The 12,453-nt window shown below is 31.0% G+C and overlaps 1 protein-coding gene across 1 annotated transcript in view; it reads left to right on the top strand.

Moving 5' to 3' along the window:
* Nucleotides 1–1,930, top strand: part of LOC121130576 (uncharacterized) — a 63,373-nt gene extending 61,443 nt beyond the window's left edge. Inside the window, exons 2-3 of the mRNA XM_040726320.2 lie at nucleotides 268–1,197; nucleotides 1,254–1,930. Coding sequence (XP_040582254.1) covers nucleotides 283–1,197; nucleotides 1,254–1,631 — 1,293 coding nt within the window. The 5' untranslated portion in view covers nucleotides 268–282 and the 3' untranslated portion in view covers nucleotides 1,632–1,930. The remainder of the gene's footprint in view (nucleotides 1–267; nucleotides 1,198–1,253) is intronic.
* Nucleotides 1,931–12,453: the final 10,523 nt, after the last annotated feature.

Here is a 12,453-nt window from a genome sequence, read left to right as displayed (position 1 = left end):
TATAAAGACTTTTTCCCGACATATAGTCAAATTGTATCCACTCACTCAATACTCAAATTATATCGCATTTTCAAATAATAAAATCCCCTAATGCCCTTACTTGAAAATCCTTTTAGATCGAAGGGAGCAACAGTTGATGTTATTATAAATACACAGGGGGTGTACGTACGTCGTATATATAGACAGACATTGCTTTATTAATAAATATTCACATATTTTCAGCCTATTTGTACATTTCTCATTTGTTTGTTTTTTTGTACTTTTCAGATTCCATCACCAACTATGGAAGATGATCATCGCAATCAAAACGAGGTGGAGTGCATTGCCATAGTTCTCCTTGAAATGGGACTCAGCCTCTTTGGCATCATACTCAACCTCATCATCATCACAACTCTTCGACAAGATGGAACACTTCCGGCTTCCATGCTAAACTGCCTTCTCCTGAACCTCTGCTTCTCTAATTTAATCATCGCCTTTTTTGTTAAGCCCATAAGTGCCATCTATATAGGATACTCTATTTTCACGAGTCAATGGCGCATAAGCTTAGTATTCTGCACACTATATACAGTAGCCTACCAAACAACTTGGTGTATATTTCCTCTTACACTTCTCGTTCTGAGTTGGTTTAAAATCCTTTCACAAATTAAAAACACATGTCATTGCTATGGATTTCATCTTTCATGGCTCTCCAGCTCCCAGCCAGAGGTATCTATAATCAAGTCCACTCCTGCCTCAACAGACTCACTCATTAAAGACTACTCTGCTGTTAAATCCTCAGATGAGGATGAGTCCGCAGAAAGGAGAGAGTTGCGAAGGAAGAGTATTCATGAAATCAAAAAGAAAAAAGTCAAACGAACTGTGGACGATGGTCTCTCCATTCGACAAAAAATCCTTGTGATTATCTTGTGGATCATTTCCGTGTTCCTTGGAATCATGATTTCTTATCCAGAGAAGATATTCGGACTTGAAGTTGTCTCACAAATAAAGAAGGATGCGTTAGACACTCCAAATTCGTTGGAGTTGCATGGTCTTACACTCGAAAGGAATTCGAGTGAAGGATTCCATAAAGAAGATGAAGAATCAATGTCCATTTGCGTAATAAAGAATGGAGTTAATGATCTGATTGATTATCTCTCCATTACCATTACACTCATACTACCAATGATTTTCGGTCCATGCTTTATCGTGGTCTTTCAGGTACATATAAAAATGATTAAACCTTTAACCTACATTTATACAAACTTTTTTTATAGGGAATTTTGTCCATTTGCCATCATTTTTTATGTTTGAAAGAGAAAAACAAAGCTCAATCCAAGAACTCCAAAAAGTCCCAACCCTCATGGGGCCTTTTTCTGAGTCTCATTTTGGTTTTCCTTTCTACTTATCCACTTCACTTGTATTTTTCAGAGATTTATTTTCAAAACCCTTTTGTATTTGTGGTATTTAAATATTCTCTTGGATCCTTCTTCATACTTCTTATTCCATTAGTAATCCTTTTTTGGGAAAAGGATATTCGATTGGGACTTGGCTCTGTTGTTGGAGGCACTTTGGTCTGTCGGGATCGGAAGGAAGTTGAAACACCTTGTATTTTTAATCCATCCATTAGCAATAAGCGATCAAAAAGAATTTAATTTAGCTTGCGGGAAAAAGCTTTTAAATCATGTTTCAAATTGTATCCACGCTTATATGATTTAACATGTGTTGGGTTTACTTTTTAGCTGATTTTTTTTTTTTTTTGTACATTTAGTAGTGAGAATTTTATTTTTCTCAGATAATGTATTTTAATTAATTTTTCTCTTTTAATTTATGTAATTTCGATATGACTTTGTTAATTTATAGCTTTCAATCCTTAAATATAATTGAATAGTTTTAATCTTTGAATTTATTTGTTTAAATGGTTTCGAAATATTACAGTTCATTGATGATTTTATTTCTTTGTTTTAATTATTTTAATAAGATAATCAAGAAACATAAATATAGTGGGGAAATCTTGCCTGCAATGGGCATGCTAAAGAAACCAAGAATCAACATACTAACCCTGACAATTTGAAAAATGCTTCGGAGGAGAGAAATATTAATGTTCATGACGTTTCTTTAGATCAGCTACAATAACCTGTAACATATAGCTATTTTATTACGCCATATAAACTGGATCACGTAAAAGATTTTCTCAATAGACCTTCGATAGAGTTTAGAACAACATTTTTAGAAAACTTAATTTATTTTCTATTCATTAACAATTACTCTTTACTTTCTTGTTTTGAAGTTGGAAATATTACTTTTTATACAATGAGATATAAAAAACTAATGATTATCACTTTAACCATGGCACAAAATTATTAATTAATTGATCTTATACGAGCATTTATTCATTTATTTGTTATAATAAGTTAAATAAGTATGAATAAATAATAAAAAAAACACACACACAACTAAAAATATGTAAGCTATTATAAAAAATATTAATTATAAATTTTGATAGAAGTTATATGAAGAAAATCATTCAAATTATAAAAGACAAATGATACGATATAGAAGTTATTAATAGTAAATAAATCAAATGGATTTAACAAACTAATAATGATAAATGTAAATTATACATAGGTAAGTTTTATATCGTCGGACACATCAAAGAGGTTCTCTGTATATAATATACAGATCATGTGTTATATTGGAGATATAACTATTAATGATTTAAAAACTCAATCAAAAATCCCCATTATTCATAAATTCGGACATGTGTCAAATTATCGTTTATCGTGTATCTACTCTTGTACGGAGGGAAATCCCTGATTATTTGGCAATCCTTGAGATGAAGGTTATCACACTATTTCATGAGGATGGGGACAGACACACGGTACATAAATTTAAAAAAAAATCTTCTCTCACTCTTTCGTCTTATTAATATAATGTATAAAGGATCGTATCATTGTTTCCAACTACGTTTCGGGAAGGAATATAATTTACCAAGTTCTGCAATACGATGCCATCTATTCCATAGATTGCTCTAATATCCGAATCCCTGTTAACTGTTTACTCGGATTTTAACTCTAGGCAAGTGTCATCTAGAGTCTCTCCGAGTCAGAGTCGCTTCACTTCAACTCATGGAACCTTAGAAAATCATGAAATTTTCAATTTCAAAGATATACTATAATTCTCAGGTCTTATTTTCTCCTATCGTCAACTCCAGAAAGTTAAATCCTAATTTACAATGTGATCCTATATTTCAAGGAGACTTTTCTATGTATGTCAAAAGATATACTATCCTGATACCAATTACGAAGAGAAATTATTTCTTTATTTACTCCAACAATCATCAAGTGTTTGTATTATTTGTATTCCGATAGATGATGGGGATGTTATATTCTTTGGTTTCATTTATCAAGAATAATTATTAATTAATGCAACACTCTTTTCTTGAGACATCTTTGCATGATCGTATTTCATAATCCAATTCATCCTTTCTTGTTGAGAAAGGCTTCATTCACTAACTTTGAAAATTCATGTTCAATTTGTTTCGACTTATTAATAAGCAAGGAAGTCAATGAACATCCGTGGAATAAGTGACTCGGTCCTCAACAGCTCATCATGTTCAGCCGTGAGGGAGTTTTCTCTTTATAGTTTATGTACCGTGAGTCTTTTCCTCCTTTTCTTCTTCCTCATCAAAAGGTATTTGAATGATCTTCTCATCAGTATCTAGCTAATTTTTTTTTTTTGGTTATTTATATGCTTATTTGTAATTTTACTCAATCTAAGTCACTGTCCGATAATATGAATTTGGGAATTATTTGGTTCATATTATCAGACAGCGATTATTTTGCTAAAAAAAATATCGCAAAAATGTAAAAAATAAATAAAATTCTTATGTCAAAACTCCTATTGAACTCAAACATGGCAATTTTCTTCTAATATAACCAAATGGAGACAAAATATCTTCACATTATGATAGACCAGAAAATGCACTAGTTTGTAATTTTAAAGTCAAATTAATTCTAATATACAAGCTAGCTACAAAATTGACGTGTAGCCTTATTACACACATATACAAATCCCTTTTAAGACATAAACTCGGATAAGTGTTATTACCTGGGATTTCTCTATTATAAATCATATGCATTTATGGCATTTAAAAGAAACCCAGAAGTTAAAATTCTAACCTGTATAATTTAAAGAACAATACGAGCAACTTAGCTCTGATGAAGTTTTTATACAATAGGTCCAAGTTCTCACGTTTGGAATCCGAATTTTTGGTCTATAAGCACCCAGACCTGAATCCATGCCATTTCTATATCTGGGGGAGGATCGAGTATAAGGTCTGTGCCAAGTATAATTCGTCTCTGGAGGCCCTGAAGAAGTCCATCATGCGTACAATGACAAATTTGTATCCGCACAAAGTCTCCTTGGTCTGCAAAAGCTACCTGTGCCGAGTGACCGAATTTTTCAAGAGAGGCGGATTTCATTATGAATAATTGAATGACATTGTACAAAATACCGATTTACGCACAGAAAAAACTCAGAGGAGGCGTATGTGGAAGTCTATTAGAGTTTTGAGGATCTCCATTGAAGTACTGGATTTGTATTCCTTAAATAAGAAAAAATTGTAATAGAATATCTTAATCAATATATACTTTATATATATTTAGAAGATTAACAAACTTTTATAATTAACTAAATAGGCATTTTTGATAGGAGGAGAGAAACATCGAAACATAAAGGCAATAAAAATAACTTGAAAATGTTTCCAATTTAAGTACCTAGGTAAATCAGATAAGCGAAAACGTACAAGCACTTTAATTAATACACAATACTAAGACCAAATGCATTTGTTTAATTATTTTTTTTTTTGTATATAATATATGTAGTGGTCGAAAAAAAATATATTTGCATGTAGACTCATCAAAAGTTAAATGAATATTTTATAGTATCAAAATGCTTTCATGTTGAATATATTTGTCATGACTCGCTATTTAGTGTAGGCATATATGTAAATTAAACTTCCTAATTGTTGCATAAATACACATATATATAAAAGGTAAGGTAGATTCTATGCATACCTCTTCATAAGTATGTTTTGTTATTTGGTTAATATTATCCCCCCTCTCCCCCCCACACACACACTCAAAGAGAGTCAAAAAACAAGTTGACAAAATTAAAGGTTCTTTTTACCTTTAAGATGAGGTGTTCTTGAATGTTTTTACAGAGAAAAACAGCCTGAAAATGACTTTATAACCCAAAATGTTTGCAAATATTCATTTCCCTCCCATTCTGGGATCCCTCAGAATTAATATTCCCTTTCACTCCGAAGAACAGAAAATCTCTGACGGAGATATTAAAATTTGTTGGATTTACCTAAAACACAAAGGAAGAGAATAAGAAGTTTCATATCTAAAATCCAGGATAGAAAGAGATTTACTGCCCAATTTCAAATATATTTGGGTTTATTTTATTTTTTGATGTAAGGACTATGCCCAAAATTACAACACTGTTATTCATATGTGTGCAAATTACCCGGAACTTCAGATTTTGAAAGATTTTATCATGTAGAACAAAGTTGGAAATACTTAAAAAATTAAAGCCTCTTTAATTTTATTTCATCTCTCCATAATAGTTCAAAGTACTCCAACAAAAAACAAGGCCTAAGTAGTTTGCGTTATCTCATATCAGAGAAGTTGGGAGTGGTGGAGGCTATCAAATAAAAAAAATAAGAGCTAGGTATGATTGCAGCTTCCATCAGATATCCTACCTTCTCTGATAAGATTCCAAGGGCGTATCAGTCTTCGTGGAACTAACATAGGGTCATAATACACAACTACACCTCATTTTCGAATAAACCGAATATTGCCCCTTTATACATAACAAATTTTCTTGCTCGCTTCTCCCCGCGTTTTACCACTTCAGGTAGTCAAAAGGTACAATATGGCGAACTTCTTCATTTGAGACCTCCATACTCGACACACAATAATTCGTGATTGAACGGGCTGAGCACAAAAGGCGTTTTTTAGTATAAACTTACATATTTAGAACACTTTATTGTATGACCCCATGTGCCTAATAAACTAAGATATACTTAGTTTAAAAAGTGTTGTAAATACGAAATTACTTTTTCCCTAACTTTTAAAATATATTTTGTATATAACTTCTCTAAATGAATAAAAACATTTTTAAAGTTTTTTGAATGGGTGGCTTTATGTGTGCATTAAAAAAAAAATTACAATATCCACACGATTTGGTTTTAATAAATGAAAAAGATATTGTATGTAAGTACATATTTCCAGATTCAAAAAATATTTTAGTTATTTTTGTATTACCTTATTTTAATTAGACTATTTTGTTAAAGTCTTTATTTTATTCCACTCAAGTAAAAGCAAAAAACTGACAATAGTCAACAAAATTTCAACTTTTCCCCCCTTTGACTAGGTTGAGGTGTTCTTGAATGCTTTTATCAAAAAAACAGAAGAACTACAGATTACATGTAAACACCAGTAATGACTTTGCTTTTTGGGAATATAATTAAACATTATAGTTAAAATTTATTGACCACATTAAGGCTTACAAGCATGAATGATCATAGATCCAATTTAAATACATTAATTATGATCCCAACAACAAAATATACATGAAAATATTAACTGAATAAAAAACAATAAAATAAAGCAACAAGACATTCCTAAATTTTCATATCTTTACTGGCCAACATAAAAATACATAAATAGCAAGCATGGCACTAGAATTAATAAGCTATAAATATGTGATATTAAGAGCAAAATTGTATTTAGACTAACAACTAGTAAGGTTCTTAAAACTCTTTCCCAAAAGTTTTAGTATCTTACATAATGTCCAAAAATGTATAGATGAAGTCTCTGCAATTATGGTTCCTTCTATAGTTATATTCTTAATAAATCTTAACATTAAACGAAGCATTCTTATCAATTTAGTTTTAGGAGTAAGATCTTTATTTTTTGATGACACGCCGAAAAGAATAATCCCCACAATTATATCAACATTTTTGTCCTTCAGACACTTCGGGTTTAAACTAATAATCTCAGAATATGTAACTAGGGAATTACGATAAAGCGTGTCTAATGTTGTTGAATAATTTACAACAATATTTACATGGAGTGCTCAAAAACTCAATTCCTGACGCTATTTGAAATGGACCTCTGAATTTTCTTTCATAAGCAAATTGGAAGTCCATAATATAGTCCTATGCATTCAATTACTAGATAGATTCAATTCTCTAATCCACCCATCACTCCTTGACAATTCAGAGTCTTCCTTTGAATGAGAAAAATTCATTGTCAAATGCCAAGGAACAGGAACATTGTGTAGCTGAGCATATCTAACGAGAGTAAAAGTAAACTAAAAACTCAGAATGAAGACAAATATCATTTATAATTAGCTGATTTTTTGGGAGTGCCTCACATTCCAAAGACAAAGGGTCACGTAAATTCTCAAAAAAAAAAGTTTCTTTATAAGTTTTTTACGAATAATATCCAAGGTTGTTCCATAATTGCAAGCTGGATTCGATTTCCAAAGAGCCGTTTGTGTTGCAGCAAGCGTAGGGGAAAAGTTTGTAAGAACATGCTTCCAAATTGAAATAATGTTTGAATTATTTATGTTTCTAATTCTGAATCCAAAAATATGTCTTATAAGTAAAACAAAAATGATGAACAATGTACATTTTGTTTAAACGTGTATTAAATTCTTCATTTTTGATCACAATGGTAAAAAGCATAGTTTTCTGTTGAGTGAAAATATATCACTTTATGATAAAAAAAGTTCTTATAAGCCTTTGTTAGTAAACTGGGATTTTTGGCACGCCGATTTCGTTAATTTGCTTTAAATATGTTCAAAATAGATTGCAATGCTGGGAACAGAGCAATAATATGCTCTTGAAATATCTTTGGGAATATATCCAACTTTTTGTTGGTTAGAAATATATATTTTCTTGGCACTATTCTCGTTTTTGCAAGGTTTCGTAAATTTGATTAATTTGTTCAAGTTTAAATAGTTTTTTGCTTGTTTATAACTCTTTTTTTCAATTTGAAATGATGCTTTAAGAGGTTTGCAACTCTACTCAAGTCAGTTTGTTTTAATGTGTCCAAAGAAAATAAATTTGTAGAGTGAGTAAGGGGTAAATATTAATCCAAAAACAAAAAACTTTTATATACATATATCTTATATCTGTATTTCTCCTTGTAAAGGGCAATACACTTTTAAAAAATATAAAAAATGGTTTTTATACATTAGTTACTCTTTTTATTTGGTTCAAAAATTAATGAAGAATATAGAAGATACAAATTTACGTCATAAAATTTCACTATAATAATCGTCAAGCTTTAAAATGGCATCACCATATCCCCATGAGAACAATTTATACATTTTTTTGTTCGCTCAAACTTTTGTCTGCATCCTTAATCTCTGTATTGTGTTAGAATTAGGGGTTGTTTAACTTTGAATATTCCTACTATGAAATAAATAGTAAGTAATAAAATCAAAAAGTAATTTAATATCTACTCGCATGAAAAGTTGCAATTTAATTAGCTGTATAAATTCGATGCCTATATGTACGCACTTTGTGGTTTTTTAAGTTATATATATAGATATATATATAAAGTAAATTTCTTATACTGGTTTCATCTTTTGTCCAGTGTGCGGTGAGTTCAAAAGCTCTTTTCACCTACAAAAGATTAATAATGAGGAGAATTCATTACAAGGAAAGTTCATCCCATGTATTTCATATACAATTGCTAAATATACTAATAAATTTTGAAACAAAATATATATATATTATTCCAGTTCACTAACCGAGGGTTAAAAAGGGGTTTTCAAAGAGTGCCTTTGAAATTATGTCGTGAAAAAATGTTACCAGTACCAAAAGAAAGTTTTGTTTGTTTTTGGAGAGGGAGGGGAAATCCATTAATATGTAGTTATATAATCATAGGTATAATATATTATTGCAAAAAACTTTTCATTGACTATATTACGAACTACGTAAAAAAAAAAAGAAAACTCAAAATCAATTTGTTATACATATGTTTTAATAATCTATTTAGCTTTGCTTTTTTAATCAACATGTCCTCTTTACAAACAATAACAGCCCTGGACGAAAAAAAAAAAAAAAAAACCCGAATGAATATGTAAAATCAATATGGGACCCTTTATACAAACCAAAAACTCAGATTTAAAAAAATGAGACGCAGTCATTTTAGAACGATTTCAGAGAGTGCAAAGGACTAGAGAAAGCAATGGGAGTGTATTCTTCAAAATATCGGGAGATCATCAACCTACGGCTTCTTGCCTGAAAGCCAAAATGTATCTTTGAGAATAGTGTCCAAAGCAGTGTCAAAGTTCCAGACGATTGTGGCGAAGAGGGTATCCCTGGGATTATATTTCTTAAGAAAAGTGGGCTGGTCCTAATATGGGAATTTAATTTAAAAGAAGTCCCTTGCCAAGAGAGTAAAAGGGATTCATATAGTGTTCATTTATGTCAGATTGATATTATGTTTATTTATACCCGTTATCATTTTACTAATTAATTAATCGGAAGAATTTTAAAAAACCACGAAACCTTAAATCTATGTATAGTATTTAAAATTATTTATTAATTCATAATGTAATTATTATGTATTTTAGAGAACTTTAATTAAATTATTATTGAGATTTCTCTGAAGATGCATTTATTATTTTTTCCTCGATTAAACAATTTACAGTTGAAATAAATGAAGGAAAAAATAAATTTATAACAGCCTGATGTTATATGTAGTCTGTATGGATATGTAAATGATGTTTGCTCCTTTTTGACACTGCCCTTTGTGCAGAAAGGATATCACAAACTTTACCTTTTTTGTTATTGCTACAAGATTATAGACTTAAAAACAAATCTTGTCCCCTATGGAGTACAGAAAGTTCCCAAAACTCTTTTCATCCTCGAAATGTGTATAATGAGGAGAGTTCATTCAGAGGAAAATTTACCTTAAGTAATGTACTGGGGTTGCACTACACATTTTATTTTTTTCAATTATCCAAGAGCGAAATTTAAACGAGAGGTTATCTCACAAAATCCTCTGAAAATAGTGCTGGTAAATTTTTTATTCAATATATGAGCCGTCAGCTCTAACAATTGCCTCAATACAAGGCCTAAATCACTTACAGGCCGACTAAGTATTCAGACTTGAGCTTGGTCCACTTCTTCTTGATGGAAGCCCCTAAAGAGTGGACACTCCTCTGATAAGTAGCAAACACACTCTCCTCTAGGCACGCATAGATACAGTAGTCTAAGGGGTTTTCGTCTAGAAAGGAGGGTGGCATTTCTCGGGAAGCACTTTCTTATCTAGAAGTTATATGTAAGGATTTGGCTGTTCTTCTTATTCACTGTAGTATTAACTCAAAAATTCTTTTGCATCAGATTTTCTGTTGCCTTTCAGAAAATGAAGAATCTTCATTGCTCTTTCCAACGCTCTCAGCTTCTTCTGTTGAGAGATAAGATATATTGGAGTCCTCCTCCGTTATTTTGTATCAATGCCATTCCGGATTGAAAATAAAAAAATCTCTACCACTAGATTAGATGTATTATATACAATCCCTAAATATACGAATAAACTCTTAACAAGGCATTGTCAAGATAACATATTATCCCAGGTATAATAAACTATCCTAGACTAGACAAAGATAAAATACTTAGAATGAAAACGTATAAATATCCTTAATTAAAAAAAAAAGTATTACTTTTGGAGAAACAGAAATAATATAAACTCATGTTTTATTTATATTTCTTGAGGTAAAAATAAATAAAAGCTTGAACAAAGGAAATAAAACAATAAATTACAAAGAAATACATTTTTTTTTGTTTGTGGATGTGTTGTATTATTATTTTGTTTTCTTACAAAGGGTTTGGTAATGGTTGATCAGGGAGTCCACAAGGGAAGACTGGAGGAGCTGAAGCCCCCCGCCTCCCCCAAGTGGTATTTTTTATTCTTTTTGGAAATATAATATTTGAAATTTAATTAAATTTTTCTCCAAAAACTTTAATTGTCTGTAAATAGCTGCAGATTTTTGATTTTTTTCTTCGAAAAATTCAATATTTGAAATTTTTTATGCAAATATTTATTCAAAATTTAATTTCAGAACAAAAAATTTCTGTTTTTTTCTGAACAACTCTGGATTTTGGAATTTTTTTTTTTGAATAGCTATTAATTTTTGAAATTTTTCTCTGTAAAATTTAATATTTGAATATATTTTTTTGTGAATAGCAGAGGGGTTTTGATTTAATTTTTAATTTTTATGGAATAGCTTCGGATTTTTTGGAGAAAAATTTAATATTTGAAATTTTTTTCTAAAAAAGGTTTTTTAATCATACATACCTTTTCCAATTTTTTTTTCCAAAAAAATACAAAAACCAAGTTCTCCCCTCTTCCAAACAAAAATGATGTATTTATAATCCTGTGGACGCCCCTGTTGATTCCATGTTTTTTTACTTGCTACAATTGTTTCTTTGATATAGACAAAGTCGTACTATAATTCCCCATGACAGATTTTTGTATCCTTTGGTCAGAAATTTGAACAAGGGAGGCAATTTAATGAGTGTCAAATCTTTGTTTTTTAAAACTACTAAATTTCGAGGGATGGGGGTATTCTAAGATTTATTATTCGAGTCACTTTTATGGACCACGAACTATGTGGACGCCAAGCATGATAGAGGCTACGAAATGTGTTTGCATGGGAGAGGGCCCCATTATATAATGTTGACGTCAAAGTCACAAAGCCTTACAGGTTTGTTATAACCAATGAGAGACTTAAAACTTGCATTAGCCTGAATAAATCAGCTAAAGGTGAATATTATGGATTTCAGAAACGACAACTCAAAACCAATTGGTGCATTGTTTAAATACTTTATTTAGCTCCTTCTCAAGGAATAACAGCTACGTCTCTCTGGCGGATAGATTGGCAGCTCTTGACGATGAAAGTAGTGCCATTGGCGTTGAATCCTATCAAGATGACAGCTCGGACAAAAACAAATTCAGATGTGAGGTACGGCAGATATTCTTCTTCAAGACGTCCCAAAGTCCAGGGGGTTTAAGTTTTGGTTCTTCTTGGCTAATTGGGATAGTTATGGACTTCATAATATTCTAGGCTGTTTGGGTGAAGATGCTAACGATCTCTGATGTACTCCAATGTATTTTTTAGTTGACCATTTTTTTTTGGAATTCGTAATCTGAAGAATGATTTTTGTCCTTAGCACTTGTCATTATTATTTAATTCCTAAGTAGTGAACATCCTTTCCTAAATAGATTCAATTATTTTCTAAACCTCATGGAACATTCGTATGTGTACATATCAGAGGAGTGTAACACTGACGATGGTTCCATGTTGATTTTTTTTTTTTTTAACATAACCATTGTTCACAAGATGTTCAACCGTAATAACGATTTTGTCAGCCTTCTCGGTACTCAC

This window comes from Lepeophtheirus salmonis, chromosome Z (assembly GCF_016086655.4).
Source record: "Lepeophtheirus salmonis chromosome Z, UVic_Lsal_1.4, whole genome shotgun sequence".
Lineage (NCBI taxonomy): Eukaryota > Metazoa > Arthropoda > Copepoda > Siphonostomatoida > Caligidae > Lepeophtheirus > Lepeophtheirus salmonis.
Note: the sequence above shows the minus strand (reverse complement) of the source record. Positions and strands in the feature narration are given on the sequence as shown.